Source organism: Chinchilla lanigera, unplaced genomic scaffold, assembly GCF_000276665.1.
Source record: "Chinchilla lanigera isolate Chin_1 unplaced genomic scaffold, ChiLan1.0 scaffold00112, whole genome shotgun sequence".
Lineage (NCBI taxonomy): Eukaryota > Metazoa > Chordata > Mammalia > Rodentia > Chinchillidae > Chinchilla > Chinchilla lanigera.
In genome coordinates, this window is record NW_004955513.1 from 3,641,733 (window position 1) to 3,660,908 (window position 19,176).

The 19,176-nt window shown below is 60.8% G+C and overlaps 1 protein-coding gene across 2 annotated transcripts in view; it reads left to right on the forward strand.

The window, feature by feature from the left end:
- Positions 1-18,873, forward strand: part of Col5a1 (collagen, type V, alpha 1) — a gene marked incomplete at its 5' end in the record, with an annotated part of 126,994 nt that extends 108,121 nt beyond the window's left edge. The window contains 11 exon segments of one of the 2 annotated variants that reach the window (XM_005408644.2): positions 2-55; positions 144-197; positions 699-806; positions 2,236-2,289; positions 2,692-2,727; positions 3,878-3,931; positions 4,690-4,945; positions 5,726-5,838; positions 8,262-8,330; positions 11,820-12,053; positions 16,283-18,873. In XM_005408644.2, coding sequence (XP_005408701.2) covers positions 2-55; positions 144-197; positions 699-806; positions 2,236-2,289; positions 2,692-2,727; positions 3,878-3,931; positions 4,690-4,945; positions 5,726-5,838; positions 8,262-8,330; positions 11,820-12,053; positions 16,283-16,429 — 1,179 coding nt within the window. 2 annotated transcript variants of the gene reach the window in all.
- Between the last annotated feature and the right edge of the window lie 303 nt (positions 18,874-19,176).

Below are 19,176 nucleotides of genomic sequence, written 5' to 3' on the forward strand. Positions count from 1 at the left end.
GGGCGAGCAGGGTCTCCCTGGATCCCCAGGCCCAGATGGGCCACCCGGCCCCATGGTAAGTGACATCCCTGGGGCTTTGTGAGGGGCGGTCGGCCCTGGAAACCCCTGGGACTCCGGCTTTGATCCCTCTGCCTCCTCTGCAGGGTCCCCCAGGACTCCCCGGCCTCAAAGGAGATTCTGGACCCAAAGGTGAAAAGGTGAGTGGGGCTGTTGGCCCCCAAGCTCTGCAAGCTGTTGATCTGCAGCCTGAAGTACCCACAGCACCCAGAACTTCCCACTGGGCCTGAGGTCCCAGCGAGGGCCGGGGGGACCCAAGAGCAGTCCTTGCTCTGCACCCAGGGCCCCATCCCCCACAGGCTGCACCGGAGCTCTGTGGGGGCAAAGCCCTGCGTGTTATTAATTAGTGCTGATTTTTTTCCCTGCTTCTATTGATTTCTTTACAAACATTGGATGAGCTGGACAGCCATGCCTGGAGGAGGCCTCTAAGCCTCACTGTCCTCCTAGCTGGGACCTCACCAGCCCTGCCCGGGCCCAATGCAGCAGAGGCTGGGGACCCTCGGAGCTTCCTGTGGGCGCTTGTGAAACAAGCACCGAGAGCAGGGCTGTGGGGCTTTCTCGGTGAAGACAGAATGGATGATCATCGCAGTTCACTCAGCCTCTGCCCGGCACCAGTGCCTCATGCCTGCCTTTTCCAACAGGGTCACCCAGGCCTGATCGGACTCATCGGCCCACCCGGAGAGCAGGGTGAAAAGGGTGACCGAGGTCTCCCGGGGCCCCAGGGCTCCTCTGGCCCTAAAGGAGAGCAGGTGCGTCAGCTGGCACTGCCCAGGGAGCGTCTCTCCTACCACAGCACCCAGGGGACCGATGGGAACCAGTGGGCACTCGGGCTGGCCCAGGTCCCCCACCCCCATCCTGCACCCTGCGTGGGGGTAGATGCTCGCTCTTCGCCCTGGTGGCCCTCAAGGCTAGAGGGACTCAGCAGCCAGATCTGTCCCCCACCTGCTCCGCTGGCCAGAGCCCATGACCCAGCTTGCTGCTCAGAAGTCTCAGGCCGCTGACAGCCGTGCCCACCTGTCTCGGGACAGAGCAGTGGCCCCCTGTGCCCCGCACTCCCTGGCCAAGGCCCATGCAGACCCCGCACTTCCCCAGGACCCACTGAGGCTGCCTGGGGCCGGCAGCCCCATCCTGCAACTTCCAGCGGCTGGGACGAGGCCCCAGGAGGGCAGGGCGGAGGGAGCCGGGGCCCGGGAAGGGGTGATGCACAGCACAGAGAGACACGTGTGACTTCACGCTGCCCTGGGTGGGGCGAGGGTGCTCATCTCACTGTGGCAGTGTCCCCTTCCCAAGCCCCCTGGGCCCAGAGATGATGGGTTAGGACAGAGCAGGTGACCACAGAAGCCCTGGGGCTGTGAGTGCATAGAGCCCGAGGCCTTGACTGCACTCCTGGACCCAGGCGGCTCTGTGCCTTGTGGCTCAGTGACTATATAAGAATTAGACACCAAGGATCCCCACTGCCAAAGGAAACTCCCCTCTCTGTACCCCTGTCCCCTCCCATGTTCGGCTCCAAACTGTCATCCAGGCCACCTTGCTGGTAGAAGATACCTACTGTAAAAGCACAGGCTGGAGGGTCATGGGATTTGTAAAGTGACCCACGTCCTGGTCCCTGCGCCTGTCCCCGAGTGAGGTTGAGTTGCCAGCCTTCATGCTCATAGCTGTACCCCAGCAAGAAGTGTTTGGGGGGCCCCATGGTGGTGCCTGGTGGTCATCGCAAGCCGAGTCATTTTGCATTGGCTGGGGATGGACTCCGCGGAAGGGCCAGGGTCGGTGCACTGATCGGAGGCCGCCACACCAAGGATACGCAGGACACACTCAGGCTGGGCGGGACGGGGCTGCCTGGACGTCAGGACATTTGTTCCTGCGGGAGACCAACACCAGGAATGAGCAGACACAGGGCCCAAGCCGGGATGTGGAAAGAGAGGTGTATATTCAGTGTCCCATCCTGGGTTCCCGAGATGCTGCAGACATCCCCGGCCTGCACGGGGTGACGGGGCCTGGGAACGTCAGCCTGGTGGCCCATGTTCAGGCCACCCCAGGCCCTGAGAGGAGCGGCTGCTGCCAGCACTGGAGGCTTTTGGGAGGGGACGGAGGGACGAGGGCTGGCCAGGCACAGGAAGGGCACTGTCCCCTTCCTCCCTGTCCGAGGGACACTCACCCCTGCTCTCTGCTCCTTTACAGGGTATCACTGGTCCTTCCGGCCCGATCGGGCCCCCTGGCCCCCCAGGCTTGCCGGTGTGTATCTGGGGAGGGGCTGGCTGGTGGGGGAGTCACAACTGACACTAACAGGATGGGCCCGGGTTGGTTTGGGCTGCAGGTCACAGTAGCGAGGAAGAGGATTGGAGGCCCTGGTTGGGTGGGGGAGGCCAGAGAGGCCCGTGAGACGCTTGTGGGCGCATGAGCAGGGTCACCACCTCTCGGCGCCCCAGACTAGGTCTTCCTTGTGTTCCGAGGACCCAGTATTCCAAGGGTGAGCCTGTACTCACCCCGACCCGTCTGTGCGTCCAATCTCAGGCCCACACGGCCCCAGGTGGCCCTGGGCTGCTGTCCTTGCTGGGGAGGGCGGCAGTCACACTAAGAGGGCCTGGGCAGAGGCTGGGGCACCGCTGGCTGACGCTCTGCTCTCTGCTCCTGCAGGGTCCGCCAGGTCCTAAAGGTGCTAAAGGCTCCTCGGTAAGTGATGCTGGCTGCAGCGGTGAGTAGGACGGCATCCCCTGGGACAAGGACACCCCAACCCGCCCTGAGTGTAGGGGTCCTGCCTGGCTCCTCCCGTCTTTCTCTCTCCTTCTTTCCTTTTATTATGCGATGCATTGTTGATGTTCTTTATTGTTAATGTTATATAGTTTTTGAAAAACAAAAATGATATTGTTCTGCTTGCTGGTTCTAAAAATTATTTTAGCTGTACAGATCTACGGGGAAAAGCAGAATAATTTGATTTGCATCTATAATGCATAATGGTCAAAGCAGGTAGTAAGCATTTCTATCTCCTTAGAAATGTTTTTTACATTTTTGATTAGCATGCAATGATTGTACGCACTTCTGGAGCTCGGGGCAATATTTTGGTACACGGATATGGTGTCTCCCGACAAATCTGAGCCATTGACGCTCCCCTCTGGTTACCGCTACCGTGTGCTGGTCATTCCTCACCTCCGGTTACCCAGCGCGTGCAGCAGGCAGCTGTGAACTCCAGTCCCTGTGCTGTGGACACGGGGACTTACCCTGCTGCCCAGCTTCGTGTGGCTCCTGTTGTCCAGCACCCCTGTCCCTCTTTCTACCCTGCCCAGCCTCTAGTAACCAGGGCCTCCTGCACATCCTGGTGGACTCTTTCTTAACGTAGACGCACGAGAGAACAGGCCCCGTTTGTCTTTCTGTGCCTGATTTTTTTTCACGCTACGCAGCTTCTTTCTGCTCCGCCCAGCTCCGTGCACATGGCCGGGCAGCGTCCTGCTTTGTGTGCTCAGCGTGTGGAGCCCGTTTTCTTCACCGCGCATGTTGATGGGAGTCCACGCAGCTCCATGTCCTAGCTGCTGGGCATAGCGGGCGAGTGGCTGACAAAGCCAAGCACTTTGTCAGATATCTATTTGCCTGTGAACTTCTCCAGAGAAGCGTCCCCCTCACTGCCCTGGCCACTCAGAGTGGGACGTCTGGGTTGCGGCTCCCTGTCCTCAATGATGCCACTTCTCAGTACCGCCCCCTCCGAGAGAAGAGGCCCTGCCACGCCCCTCCCCCGCCGGAGCGAGCTCCAGGCCCATTCTGGAGCCAGGGGGGTCACTGCCAGCACCTCTCAGCCCGTGGTGACCAGGCTCTGCTTCTCTCTCCCCAGGGTCCCACCGGCCCGAAGGGTGAGGCAGGCCAGCCAGGACTCCCCGGGCCTCCAGTGAGTAGCGTGGACTAAGAGGGATAGGTGGAAAGTCAAGGGGGCATCTGTCTGTGGGGCCCACTTTCCAGAAGTGGTCGGGCCCGTGCGGCCTGACCAGGAGGGCTGCCCCAGAGACACAGGGGGGAAAATGCGTCACCAGGCCTGTTTACCCCGGCCTCACGGCTGACCTGCCTGGGAAGCATGGTTGGGAGAGGGAGAGAACATATGCGCATGTGTGTACATGTGTGTGTACATGCAGGTGTGTGGATGTGCGTATGCATGCATGTGTGCTCATTTGTATATGCGTTTGCTTGTGTGTGTCAGTGTGCATGTGTGTACGTATGTATGTACTTGTGTGTTTGCCTGTGTGTACATGTGAATGTGCTCTCGTGTATACATGTGTGTGCCACACATGTGTGCATATGTGTATACATGTGTGTTGGGGTGGGAGCAGTAGCTGATGTCCCAGGGTGTGGGATGAAGCTTGTGGTGAGCTGGGGTGCAGTGAGTGCCCTCCAGGACACCCCTGTGGTCTTGCAACCTCTGGACCCATCCTTGTGGAGGTGGAGCCTTCCAGGAGGGAACCCACACTGCATCCGCGGCATTGGTGCGGCTCCACAGGGTTCAGCCCCAATGGAGCTGCAGAGTCCAGAAGGGTGCTCTGGTCTCCCCAAGGCTTGGCCTTTCATCCAGCTAAGGCCAGAAGAACAGACGAGGTGCAGGGAAGGCTCCCAGCTGTGACCTGTCCCACCCACCACTGCCCCTCCCATACCCAGGGCCCTCCGGGCGAGGTCATCCAGCCCCTGCCGATCCAGGCCTCTCGGACGCGGCGGAACATTGATGCCAGCCAGCTGCTGGATGACACAGCAGGTGAGAGCTACATGGACTACGCGGACGGCATGGAGGAGATCTTCGGCTCACTCAACTCACTGAAGCTGGAGATCGAGCAGATGAAGCGACCGCTGGGCACGCAGCAGAACCCTGCGCGCACCTGCAAGGACCTGCAGCTCTGCCACCCCGACTTCCCTGACGGTGAGGACCAGCAACCACCCGCACTGTGCCTGGGGCTGGCTGGGCAGCGCCACCTCCTCACCTCCACTGCCCCTGGGACAGAGGACACATGGGCTGTCTCCAGGACGCACGGAGGTGCCGCAGCGGGAGGTGACATGGTATGCACAGGCCGGGTAGAGGCCGGGCTTCGAGGCCGAGCAGACCTGGTCTCACTTAGCTGGACTGCCTGGATCACTGTCCCTGACCTGTAGATGGGGACAAGAACTTCGATGGGGAGGGCAGAGGCAAACTGACCCATGAGGCTCAGTGTCAGGATCATATTAGATGCTTTCAATGCTGGACCACCGGACATGCCACTCAGTCTGGCTGTCACAGACGGGCTGTCACGGTCCTCAGGCCGGACTCCTGTGGGACAAAACCACATTAGCTAGCTGGTCTTGCCCTGGGGTAGAGGTGTAGTCCTCCTGAGGCCTGGGGGATGTCGTGGTTCCTGTAGACTTGGACCCAGATATATGTGCTTCCAGAGTGTGTTCTGAGCGTCCTCTGCCTTTCCATCCCCACCCTGCCTTGGCCCCCAGGCCCCTACGCAGCTACTCCCTGCCATGGCTGCGTTTATGCGTCTGTCCCCACCCCTCACCCCTTGATGGGCCCTGCAGGGAGAGCCGAGTGCAGCGACACGAGCCCTGGCAAGGCCCCTCTCGTCTCCAGCCACGTGCATGTAAATGCCAGGCTGTGGTGTCACTGTGGCTCTGAGCCGTCCAGGCACGGCTTTCTGACCGGCCTCCTGCCTCTGTGCTGCAGGTGAATACTGGGTGGACCCCAACCAGGGCTGCTCCCGGGATTCCTTCAAAGTCTACTGCAACTTCACGGCCGGAGGGGCGACCTGCGTCTTCCCCGACAAGAAGTCCGAGGGGGTGAGTACCCTGGGGGCCTGGGCCTCCAGAGGGAGCTGGACCCAGCTCCTGTGTTCCACAGGTCCACAGCTTTAATTAAGGCTGGAAGCCGGGAACTGATCATCACCGTAAGAGCCTTCTCCGGAGCCTTCTCTGTTTAAGAGATGGGCTAGGGAGTTGTAGGAGCTGGCCCGGGTTGTGCGGGGGATGATGGCGGCCACTGCACGTTGTCACCACCACCCCACCGAGGTCTCCCAGCCCTGGGCTGACGCCTCCCGCTGGAGCTCAGCCGTTCTGGCCTTGGGCCGACCCAGAGCCTCCAGAAGGATAAGGAAGCGACCCAAAGGCATTTCCTGAAAGCTGCCGTGGGCCTGAATTCTTGGAGCAGTTTATACCCCAGGATTTGCTCAAGGCTCCTGAGCACCTCTTGTTGCCTCAAGCTTATGAACTTATGGAGTAAAGAATTTGGGGCGAGGAGCAGGGCTCTGATTCGCAGGGATCTTGTGCAGTGCACCGAAACACGGCAGGGGCCTTACCGGCCCCCGGGCCCCGGCGCTGTGCGGGGAGTCTGAGTGGTGGGACCGGGTGTGGGAGTGGTGTGCACATGGGTGTGCGTGTGGCAAGGTCAGAAACAAATTCGACGTGTCCCTGTGGATACCCGGGAAGGTGACCGAGACTCCAGCTGAAGTGTGCAGACGCCCCCTCACCCCAAACACACCTCACACGTGGCTGGTGGCCGTCACAGCCCTGGCTGTTTCTGGGAGTCACGCGGGCTCCTGCGTGTCCCTCCTGCCGCATGCAGCTAGCCTGTTGCCCAGGGAGCAGTTTCCTGCCAGAGAGCGAACGAGCAGCGCTGTCCTCCCAGGGGCCACAGTCCCCTTAGCCCCTAAATCACGCTGTGACCTGGGTAAGCGCCAGCTCCCCCTTGGGTTGGGCACCAGCTGGCAGCAGCAAGAACGGGAAGATTGTGGGCTCCGGACCCGTGCCCCGCCCAGCCCTGCAGTTGCTGTCCTGATGAGCTCTGTAGGCTTCAAGCCCAGGATCTTATCCTTTCCTGCCATCTCTCCAGAGGCCCTGCACAGAACTCAGCTGGCAAAGACATTTCCCCTCCCTCTGGGCACACTCTGTCCTCTGCAGGCGGTTACTCTCTGGCCACTCTGTCCTCTCAGGTGGCCTCCCATGAGAGGATTCTCGGGACAGCTACCCTAGCCCAGGGCTTTCCTGAGGAGCCATTGCTGGCATTCACTCTACTGAGCTGGGGATCTAAAGCGCACCCCTCCGGCTCCTTCCTGTCTTCCACCTGCATGGAACAGCTAGGTGCCTACGAGCTGGGCCGGGCCCTCTGTCCAGGGTGAATGGAAACTGCTCTCTCTGGTGGTGCTGGGCCGTGGGCCTTCTGGGAACTGGAGGAGTTTGAAGCAGGTGTCTTGGGTAAAGCGTACTTGTGCCGCTCCGTGGCCTAGGGGCTGGGCTGTCACCCTGACATGAGCACGGTACGGCTTTGAAGGTGGCAGATCTGGAGACAGGAGGGAGTGTAGAGGCTCTGGCAGGCGTGCAACTGGCTCCCCTCCCCCTGGTGGTCGCCTCTTCTGGCTGACTCAGCACCTGCCCTGCTCCGGGGAGATGGCCTGGCTCAGCAGATGAGGATTCAGACCTCTGCCTCCTGCCACGAGCCCCCGGGGCCTGGCTCCCAAGCAGAATCCCCCATAGGCCCTACCCAGGCCAGGCAGGGCCCAGCAGCCCCCACGGTTCTCACCCCACACCTGCAGTGTGTGCACAGGGCAGGGCAGGGCAGGGCCTTGCTCAGACACCGTTCTCTGTGTCCCTAGCATCCCTGAGCCCACGCAGCTGGCTGATTGTGAGCGGAACAAGCTCCAGGAGGGACCCAGGGGGACAGAGGCTGCCCCTGTGACAGAGCCAGCTGGTTCTATAATTGTAGCAGGCTTTGCTGCGGGGGTTGGTTCCTTATCATGGCAGAGCAGCCTTAGAGTCCTGCATAAGGACCTACCACACACGTGCGCCACACACATGCACACACCCACCCACACACCCACCCACCACCCACACACACACACACAAGGTGGGGGCCATGGGGCGCACCGTGCCCCTAGGGAGTGAAGACAGAAGAAGAGGAGCCACAGAGCCGGGCCCCCAGCAACGCTGGTGCTTGGCGTGTCACCTTCATCCCGAGTCCGCCTCTCCCCGCAGCACTGGCCCAGCTCCACCTGTGGCCCTGCTGTGACCCGGTCACCTGGCTTGGCTGTGAGAGGCCTGGAGCTGTTGTCACCCAGGACAGCCCTGGTCTTTGCGTCGGGGAGGCAGAGGCGCTGCGGCAGGACGCAGGGCGGGGGCCAAGGCCGAGGCCGGGCGTCGGGGTGGAGGCCGGGAAAGTAACCCTCTCCTTTCTGTTTCTCTCCCTCCCACCACGCCTGCGCCGTGTGCAGGCCAGGATCACTTCTTGGCCCAAAGAAAACCCGGGTTCCTGGTTCAGTGAATTCAAGCGTGGTAAACTGGTAAGGCGGCCCCTCCGTCCCCTGCGGTTGTCACTTTAAATGCGCTCGTCTCCTATCTTGCAGAGTAAAATGGCCCGCTGGCCCAAAGAGCGGCCCTCTACCTGGTATAGTCAGTACAAGCGCGGCTCCCTGGTAAGTGGCCGCCCCGCGCTGCCCGCTACGGCTCGGCCTGGCTCTCGGCTCTGCATGGCCCACTCGACACCAACGCTGGGCCACGCCTGCTCTTGTCCCTTCGGCCACACCGCTCCACGGCGCGTGACAGCAGGGCTCAGCCAGCGAGGTTTCTCCCGCAGCCCTGCGGCCGCTCTCGGGCCTGCAGGGGGTCCTCCACTGAGACTTAGGTGGCAGCGGGCCAGGGTACTGTGCTGCTCACCATGGCACAGCTGGCGGCTTGGGCACGGAGGTCCCAGGCAGCACAGGCAGGAGGCCGGCAGGGTCGGCAGGCAGCAGGGGCAGGTGCTTGTCTTAAAGAGCAAGTGTTCTCCAGGGACCTACCGTGCCTGCGCCCGGGTGCTGCTCAGGGCCCGGGCTGTGGCGCCAGCCCAGCTGCGTGGTCCTGTCATCTTCTGTGGCTGTGCAGACAGGACACCCCTCTAGCTGGCGCTGAGATGGAGCCATTCTGACCTCCTCCTGCTACCCTAGTGGCGGCGGCCGCTGATTGTTTACCTCCAGCGCCGCAGCGATTTGGGATTCTTCTGGGATAAACAGAGCTATGGTCTCCGCCCGGCGGAGACAGATTTCACGCTGGGGACAGTTCCAGGTCACCTGCTGAGCTCAGACTTTTCCCGTGTCTCCACCCCTGAGGGTTCTGTTTCACCAGGGGCCACTCTGAGTGCCATCGGCCCAAGGTCCTCCCTGCCCCCGCCTCTCTGGGTGGACGCAGAGACCAGGTCTCCCAAAGATTCAGAGCCGTGTCTCCCAGCTGCCTTTGCCTGGTCCCCGCGGCTGAAGTCCTCGTCCCTTAGCCTCGGGCCTTGCCCTCCTCAGCGCGGCTCCGCAGACAACCTAGCTCCTGCTCTCCTCGGCTGCCTCTCGGGAGCTTCCCTGCTGTCCCTTGCTGTGGACACAGGCATCCGTCTCCTCCTCCTCCCCCACTTCCGCCCCTTCACCTTGTCTGTGCTGTCCTTGGGACAGAGCCACTGGCACACAGAAGGACTGTGAAGGGGCAGCTCTCGGGACGACAAGGATAGGGGACTTCGGGCCTAAGGGGTCAGGCAGGAAGGAGCCATTGGGTGAAGCTGCCCCAGCCAGGGAGGTGGCAGGTCCTGGCTTGTCACTGGCCGCACCGTGTGGCCCTGCCTCCTCCCCATCGTGGTGACCTCCCTGACCCTAGCCAGGCTCCCCTACTCTGAGGAGTGAAATGGCACTGAGCGTCCAGTCACCAGCCCACATGGCCACCGCCACTGCCCTGGGTCCTGTTTCCCAGACAGGTCACAGAGGCAGAGGTGCAGGGTGGCCCAGGACGGCCCTGCCACGGTGCAGGGTGCAGGGCGCCCAGTCTGGCTCTCTGAACATCACAGTAGATGCCAGATTGACGGAGGCCCCTGCTAGGAGAACTCAGCCTTGGTCTGAGCTGGCTGCCAGGACCAGGCCACCATGGGGGGGAGGGCAGAGGCCCCTCCCAGGGGGCTTCCAGCCCAGGGCATGAGCTGGCCTGAGGTCCTTCTGTGTCCAGCCCCCTCCCTGCATGTGTCCTTTCCTGAGTCAGTCACCTTTCCCCCCAGGAACACCGATGGCCCGGATGTTGGTTGGTACTTGGTTTTCCTCTGCAGGTCTGACCGTAAGGTCCGCCGTCACTGCCTGTGAGGGTGTGGGGTTTGCTTGTACCTTCTGGTTGCAGGTTGTCCCACTGCACTGGTATTGAGTGGGCTTCCAGGCCCGCTCCCCTTCCTCCATCCCTCCCTCCGTGCTTTCTAATTTTGCTGATTGAAGTGTGGCTAAGGGTGGTCCCTGCCTTTCCATACCCACCCCCACACCAGCACTGGTCCGAGGGTCCCCTGCATGTCCCACACCACTTTCAGGGGCAAAAGGCAGTGTTGGGGCTACTGCCGCCCAGGGTGACACTTCTGGTGTTGGACGCTGAACTTTCTGCCTAGTCCCTGACACAAGGCCCTAGGCAGGATGGGGTCAGCTGGTCACCAGGCCTTCCTGGACAGGACCAAAGGCCCAGTTGTGTCCCTGCGGGATGCAGTGTTACAGAAACCATCACATTTGCAAAATCACCTGCACTCTGCACTGAGATCCAACCCCCCCCCCGTCATGATGCCCAATGCCAGCCTTGGCCTGGCAGAGCAGAGCAGCCCAGTGTTGGGGATACAGCTGGCAGCAGCTTGTCCTTCCCGATGCCACCAGTTTGTGGTAGAAATGGGGGCCTTCCAGCTAGGGCCATGGAGCCAAAGCCCAGGCTGCCCTTGCAGCACAGTAAGCGTCTTCAAGTGGACAGCTGCTTGCTCCCAGCTGGGAAGGGGAGCGGCCCTGCTAGATGCCCACCCAGGATGCCCCTATACCTCCCGCAGGGATGCCTGGGCAATGACCCCAGCTGTCCATGCAGTCCCAGCTTCCTGCCTATCACCCCAGGTGGCCCAGGTCACTCCCCAAAGCTGGCCAGGCCTCACAGAGCTTCCCATGCCTACATTAGCACCTTGGCTGGCATCGGGCACACGTGTCCACCCTGCCCTCACGGCAGTCCTGATTCAGCAGGGGTAGCACATGAGGCAGCAGGCACCCTGGAAGGAGGACCAGTGCGGTGTGGAGGGACGCAGGGAGGCTCAGGGTGCCGGTGGAGGAGGGGCGCACACAGCCTCCGGGCTGGGGGCAAGGAGCGGCGGCGTCCCCAAGAGCAGGGTCTGGCACAGAGGGGGCAGCTTGGGCAGCGCTGCTGCAGAGTGGGCAGCGTCCAGGCCCAGAGAAAAGCCCTGGGGGTTCCGGCCCAGAGCTGGTGGGGCTGCCAGGCAGGGAGGGCTGTGAACTCCTGGAGACCACAGAGAGCGTCCTCCTGCCCCCTCCCCTTTGGGTCACTCCCAGCCGCGTTCCTGGTGTCCAGACCCAGGGACGAGAGCCAGAGCCCCAGGAGGCCTGTCTCGGTGCAAAACCCACCCCAGGACGGTTGCCTGTGTGTCCCGCACGTTCCAAGCCCTCAGAGCTGGTGTGTGGGGAGGGGTGAGAGGGCTCATCTGAGGCTGGCAGAGGCCCAGGTGACAGAAGGGGAGGAGGTTGGCAGGCAGGGTGAAGGAGGAACAGCTGCGGGGCACCAGGGTGGCACAGGGCCAGGCCGCTCCGGCCGCTGCGCTCTGAGGCTGTGATTCATGCATCCAGCCGGCTCTTATCAAGCCGGCCGGCCACATCATGGGCCCCTGCCCTCTCCAGGCTGGGTGGGCAGTGGTGGCCCATGGCCCTCTGTCCCCAGGAGCCCCAGAGCCCTGTGTGCCACCTTGGGTTGGGTGAGGCCGTGTGCCCACCCTGCTGAGCCCGCCTTTGTCCCTCCCGCAGCTCTCTTACATGGACGCCGAAGGCAACCCAGTGGGCGTGGTACAGATGACCTTCCTGAGGCTGCTGAGTGCCTCTGCCCACCAGAACATCACCTACCACTGCTACCAGTCAGTGGCCTGGCAGGATGCCGCCACGGGCAGCTACGACAAGGCCATGCGCTTCCTGGGCTCCAATGATGAGGAGATGTCCTACGACAACAACCCCTACATCCGCGCCCTGACGGACGGCTGCGCGGTGAGTGCTCCTTGGCGCCGCCCAGCCGGGGTCTGCTCCTCACTTCTGGATCTTGGGCACGTCCCGTGTGCCTGGCCCTGTACCCCTGCATTGGCACCTCCCGTGCACACGCACATCCTTCCACCGGGGTGAGCTTAGACGCACCCCGACCTAGTCACGCAGGTGAGGGTCTGTCCTTGTGTCCTGGGAGATGTCTTGAGTGTGACTGTGACCAGTGCCCAGTCCTGTGCAGGTCCTCGGACGTGCCCCTGGTGTGGCCTGTTAGAAGCTGAGGCGGGGTCACCAGGAAGCCTAGCTGAGCACCTCACCGTCACCCCCGACACTGGGCCCCCTCCCTTCATTTCTCCCCTGAGAGAACCTGAACCATGCCCTCTGCACGGCCCAGGCTAACAGCCCACCCCCTTCCCCGTGCCCCTTGCCCAGCATCTGGGGCTGCGGGTCAGCCGCGGCCATCGCTTGGGGGCCTGTCCCTTGAGCGTGTAGGTGAGGGGCGCCATCGGTGGTCCCTCGTGGCTCCTGCTGGTTCCCAGTGTCCATGCTGCTGTAGACAGCCCCTGGGCATGGTCAGGCTGTCTCGAGGTGTGCTGTTCCCTCCCCGCCGAGGTCCTCTGAGCTTCGGGAAGCAGAGGCCAGGCACAGGGTTGGGACGTCCAGACTGGGTGCTGGCCAGGGCCGGGAGGGGAGGCTCCCTCCCATCTTTACTTCTGGGAGGAAAAGTTCCTGCCTTAGGGGAGGTGGAGGGATAACAGCTCAGGACAGCAGCCCTGCTGGTTGGAAAGCTCAGCCCTCGGGTGGCTGGGACCGGTTGGAAAGGACAGGCAGAGGGCATGCGGAGGTGGAGCTGGGGTGTCCGTGGCTCAGCAAGCGGCAACACAGCCTGGACCTGCAGGGCCACCGACCCCAAGCCCCTGGATGTCCCGCCTTACTTGGAAAGGTCACGACCTTGGGGCTTCCTTGGGGACTTGAAGGCCAGCGACAGGAGGCCTGTGCGATTCACATCGCGATAACAGATAGAGAATTTGGAGTTACCAGGCTGGCGTCCTTCGGCCAGAGAGCCTGATTGACAGCATTGCTGAGCGGCCGGCCCGAAGGGGCACAAATCAGCGGGCAAGAGGGCCGGGGCGGCCGCCACATAAATCCCGCTGTTTGCACAGCTTTGTGCGCCCCCAGGGGGCCATTGCAGGCTGGTAACAGTTATTTATTCTTCTGGAATAGCGGGGTAATGCAGCCACGGGCTGTGGCCTGCCTCAAATTTGCCCCTCTCTGAGCGCTCTGATAATTGGAGCGGAGGGGCCCTATAAATCCAGCGGGGCTACCTGCTGGCTCAGCACGAGCTGCCTGGTCCTGGATGGGCGGAGGCTGCTGCTGCGGCCACGCGGCCTGCGGCTCCTCATCCCAGGGTTGCATTCAGGGCACAGCTCTCTGGCCTGTTGCTGACATGACACAGCTCCCTGTGACTGCACCGTGGTCCGGGCCCAGCCAGGACCAGGCAGTGATCTCCTTTGGGACCCTGGTGGGACCATGGGAGGGAGCAGAGCCCACGGAGGCAGAGCCTGGATGGGAGCAGCGTGGTGTCTGGCTGTTCCTCACAGGCCCGGCGGTGGGCAGGGGCCCTGCTCCCCCGAGGCAGGTGCAGGATCCCTGGAGGATGCTGCATGCGGCACAGGCGTGGGCCAGTCGGTCCCCGCGTCCCTCCCCCTGGGCGTGGAGTGCTGCGGCCACGCATCGGGGTGGACCCAACAGGCACAGGGGCCCACGTAGGGTCTGTGTGGCCTACCCAGGGTGCTCCGCAGGGCTTGGGACCACCAGTGTTGTGCTGTCAGGGTACTGGGCCACCCAACAGCACCGTCCTCCCGACAGCCTTTCTCAAAGGACAGCCAGCCGACCACAAAGAGCAGTGTGGCTGGAGTTCCCTATCTTTTATTTATTTTTATTTTTTGGAGACAGGGTCTTGCTACATAGTTCAGGCTAGCTCTAAACTCACTGTGTAGCCTGGGCTGGCCTCGAACATGCAGCAATCCTCCTGCCTCAGCCTCGTGAGTGCTGGGATTAGAGGCATGTGCCATCCCCTCTTTTAAAACTGCAGGGTCTGCATCCCACCTCAGAACTCAGGAGCGAAGTCCCCTGGGTGGGTGAGGACTCCGGTCCTGTGAAGTCCTAACACCACTTTGTGCGCACCCCTCCAGGCCCAGCTGGAGCGTGGAGGGTGCTCTTACCAAGTGGGCCAGGGAAGTATGGTGGGAGGATGTGGAGGAGACAGAGCTGGACGTGCCCCCACAGGAGGCCCCGTCATAGCTGCACATCCTCACCCCTCTTCTCTGAGCTCCACTTGCTTAGGGGAAACTGAGGCACATGGCGTGCATTCCTTATCTGCTGTTTATAACAAATTAACCCAATCTTCAGCTGTTTAGAACAACAGGACTTGGCTCCCACACCCGGTGTAAGGGTCAGGAATATGGGTGCAGCAGAGCTGGGCAGTCCTGGCTCAGGGCCTTTGTGGTCCTCTCAGGCTCCATGACAAATGTCCACAGCCCAGGCTCCTGGCAGACCACAGACACCCGCTGTGCACAGCTCCACAGGTGGGAGGTTTGAGCACAGGTGCCAGCGGGGCCAGGTCCTGGTGACCGCCTCGTCCGGCTTGCAGACAGCTGACCGTCCTTGTGTCCTCATGTGGCAGAGAGAGGGTGAGGGGTCCCTCTGGGGCCACTTTGTAAGGGCACTCTGCACTCTGCCACCCCCGTGGGTCAGGGTCCCGGCATGTATTTAGGAACACTCTCAGCCCACGGTCTTGGGGACGGGCCCCCAGGGCTGTGATTCCTCCAGCCAGGAACTTGAACAGGGCATAGTCAGGACTGGCCTCACAGTCACGTGGGACCTTCTGCCAGCTGCACCCCAGCCACGGTGCCCATCGGGGGGAACCCTCATGACTCGCTCTTCCCTCGAGGACCTCTGCAGGGAGGGGTTGCTGGAGCCTCGTGCTCCTCGGACCCGGCTTAGAGTGTAAATCTGGTTTCAGTTCAAGGCCACAAAAGCTACAGTCCAGGACAGGTGGGCTGTGGGTGTCCCAAGGGAATGGTGTGGAATCAGGTACCGTTGTCTCGGGAAGGTGACCCAACGGCAGGGCTGGGTCAGCCTCGTTGATGCATGCCCCAAACACTTGGAGCTGAATTTGGGTGGCTTTGGAGACCAGAGCAATGGTGCCCCTCCCTCCCTCAGTCTGGGACATGAGAACCAAGAGGGAGGAGCCTCTCCGGAAGTCTGCCCATCCTAAGAGGGGCTGCATCCTGCTTCCTGGAGCCATGCTGGCCTCACTAAGGGTGTGCGCCAACTGCCAAGCAGGCCTGCCCAGGACTCCTTGGAGGGCCTGGCGTGTAGGCTGTCATCCTCCCTGTGCCTGGGAGGGGGCTCCTCCTCCTGCCCAGGGTCCCTGCCGAGTTCCCAGGGCAGGGGCAGGGACCCTGCACTTGGTTGCGACCACCTTGTAACTCTCCACTTTGGAACAGGGAGGCCCTTGTTTTGATATTCGCTCCTCAGCTGCCCTGCAGGGCACTGTCCCAGCTCTGGGACATAATACCCACGCCACCAGCTTTAGCGAGAGGTTCGTTTTGACTCATGCTGTAGAAGTTTCAGCCCCCGCAGGGCTGGCTGCACGGCACATGGCAGAAGAGCCTGGGTGGAGGAGCTGCTCCGGGCGTGGCAGACAGGAAGCAGAGGGGGGAAGGGAGGAGCCAGGAGGAGCTGCCCCCTACCAGGCCACGTCCTCTGTGACCACCTCCAGCCAGGCTCCGCCTCCTAATAGCAAGCCAGCCTTAGCGCTGTGGTGATCCAATCCCCTTTCAAAAGCCCCACCTATAGGCGCAAAAGGCTCCTGGTTGAGGTCTAGATATAAAGCATGACAGCTGCCCTGGTCCGGTGGCTTGGTGGGGTGAGGGTGTCTCCATAGGACAGAGAGCACGGGCCCTTCTGAGGCCGCTCCCCTGCCCCTCCGGGACTGAGCCGTGACTTTGGATGTCCGTGAGAGTTCAGGCACCCAGCCGGCTGTGTTTCCTCCAACACTTGCCAAGTGCATGTGGCCAAGGTGCCACCCATGTGGCCTGAGATGTCCAGGTGGGGCGGGGAGAGGAGGTAACACCAAGCCCCATTCTTGGAGCCCGAGCTGGTGGTGGCGGTGGCTGGCTACCCCCAAGCGGCCTGTGGCTCTTAACCACGTGCGCCTGTCTCCTCCCCAGACCAAGAAAGGCTATCAGAAGACGGTGCTGGAGATAGACACCCCCAAAGTGGAGCAGATACCCATCGTGGACATCATGTTCAACGACTTCGGCGAGGCATCACAGAAATTCGGATTTGAAGTGGGGCAGGCTTGCTTCATGGGCTAGGAGCCGCCGCCCGCAGCACCCTGGTCTCCCAGCAACCTCGTGACCTCAGCACGCCCCTTGTGAATGTCCCGTACACCATGTGCCGTCACCCCAGACAGCGAAGGTTTCTCGCACCCCTCCTGCTCGACTTCATCCGCGCCCTGTGCCCTGGCACTATGCCGTGCCGGACCCTGAGCACCTGGAAAGCAGACGGGGAGAGAGCCGTGTCCCCACTGGAGCCGAATCACATGACCTAGCTGCACACAGCCTCTCGGGCCACACCATGTTCCGTCTACACCGTGCGCCTTGGGGAGGGAGCCGGCCACCGCCCTGGCCCCTTGCTAGCTTTTCCGCCGATGGACCGCATCATGGACAGTTGGCAAGGGCGGGGGTGGGCGGCAGTATTTGGATATCACTTTCTTTTTTAATTCAACTTGAAGATGTGTATTTCCCCTGACCTTCAAAAAATGTGCCAAGGCCAGCCCTGCAAAGGTCGCCAAAGCCTCTGCTTTAACAACCCTCAACACGATCCATGTAGAGGCCAAATGTCGTTCTGCATGTGCCTTTCCGATGGATTAAAGGTGCTTATGTTTTTGTGAGTTTTAAGTAAATATTTGTATTGTATTGTTATAAATGTTAAGTGTGCCTGACTTTCAATCGTGCGTGGAAACTCAGTCTCAGGCCTGCCGGGAGACCGGGACGGTGGGGAGAAGCATCCTATCTGGGTGTGTCTTATCCTCTTTAGAAGTAAGAAGTCGCCCCACCCTGCCCCCCCCTCAAGAATATGCAACATATTGGAAATTTGCCCAGGTCAGCAAGAAGCGGTGCTGCCAGAGAAAAAGCAGGTGCCAGACCCCTTGTCCAGGCCAGTTTTTTCTTTTATTATTATTAGATCTGGACTTCTTTTTTTGCCTATGGGGAAGAAAAAGGAATCTGATACTCTGCTTTTTCTACTCACACTTAGGTTAAGACGCAGGCTTCAGTTCATTTTGATTGCTTCCTTTTTCCATTTTCCTTCCTGCAGAGCCCAGGCAGGGAACCACGTTTTCTGTAACTGATAATTAAGTGAAACTTGGTGCTGATTTTTTACACTTCTCTTCTGTGGTGCTACGTCTGAAGACCTTGGAGAAGGCAGCACTGGGGGCCCCCGGCCGTGCCTCCTCCTCCCGGCTTCCTGCGCCGGGGCATTGACTCCTCGAGCTGAGTCTTTGCCAGGGACTGCATAAGAGATGTCACCTCCCCTCCCGGCGGGCGCGGGAGCCACCGGGTGCTCATTCTTGGTGGAATCTGCTCCTGAGACCCATTGCCAGTCCTGGGTTCTGTGGACTTGACCTGAAAACACACACGCGTGCACAGTAAAGACTTCCTGCATCCGCCATGGTGTGACCTTCGCCGATTGTGTTCGTGGGACTGACTTCTGTCTGTTCCACAAACTGAGCTGAAGCCGTTCGGCTGCCCTGTGAGGTCTCAGCCGGAGACGGCCTTGCATGCAGATCAAGAAATGTGCAATGAACCCTGGGTGTCTCCGGGTCTGGCTGAGCGGGACTTCCTTCCCCCAGAAGCAACTGAGTTTCCAGCTGCAGATGCCCGGGCACTCGAGCTCAGGCTGGTACGGTCCCCACTGGGCCTCGCCCCTTGTCCTCGCTGTGCTGAGAGAGGGACCGCCCTTGTGGATAGTGCACCCCAGGCCAGCCAGCAGTCCGTGTACTGTGAAACGTGCCCTGCCACGCCCCTACCTTCACCACGGGGACGCAATGCTGGGAGTGGGCTGACCCCCATGGGGCGCAGCTCAGGAAACCACAGCACAGCACCCCCGGAGTAACACCACCACCGAGGCCGACTCCCCACGTCTCCCCGGAGAACAAGTCACTCTTGCCAAAGAAAAGCCTGGCCTGGGGACTCTCAAAGCCAGGACACCAGCGTGCACCGTGCTCCTCTCCTTGGGAGGAAAGCCATATCGGAGAACTGTTGTGCGATGCCCTGTGGATTTTGTCTAGGTCATGTGATTCTGTTTCACCTCGCCCCATCAGATTTGTCCTTTTATTTGTCATTTTCTGTGGGTCCCCTCAAAGTTGTTGTAATTCGTGATGAAGTCCAAAATGTGTCCTGTTCTCCCCCAGTCCATTTTAACTACGGTATATTGCAATAAAATCACTTCTTATAATTGCAGACTCTTTTCTGGTGTAATTTTATTTTTTTCTCCATATATATATATACACATATATTTGGGCAAATGTGGATGAAAAGGAAAAAGCACAAAACCCTTGATAAAGATTCTAGGCCACTGGGCCCTTTGAAATTCAGTGCCAAAGGACACATTGTTTGTATCCTAAACGTCCGAAGACGTGTCACACATTTGAAGTGTCACGCCCACGAAAGGGGTGTCTTAAGATATTTTACACCTGTGTAACAGAGGCTCATTGTAATCGTTTTTCAATAAATCGAGTTCGCTGTTTCCACCATAAGCGGATGTGGTTGGCTGTCTTCTTCAGCATGACCAGGCCCTTCCACTGCGTGAGGTCCACGAGTGACTACACGTTGTCCCGGGACACCATGCGCTCTTGTGGCGGTGGCATGCCAGCTGCCGCTGGAAGGGCCTGGCTACAGGTAGCTGAGTATCACCAGTTCTTAGATTTCAGACCTTGACAGATGCTGGGCTCGCGTCCCACCCTGGGCAGTTGTGCCCTGGGGAGATGTCTCCAAGTGACATCCTTCCTGCTGTATGGCAGGTCAGGGTCGGATGTCCGGGTCCCTGATGGCCAGCAGGG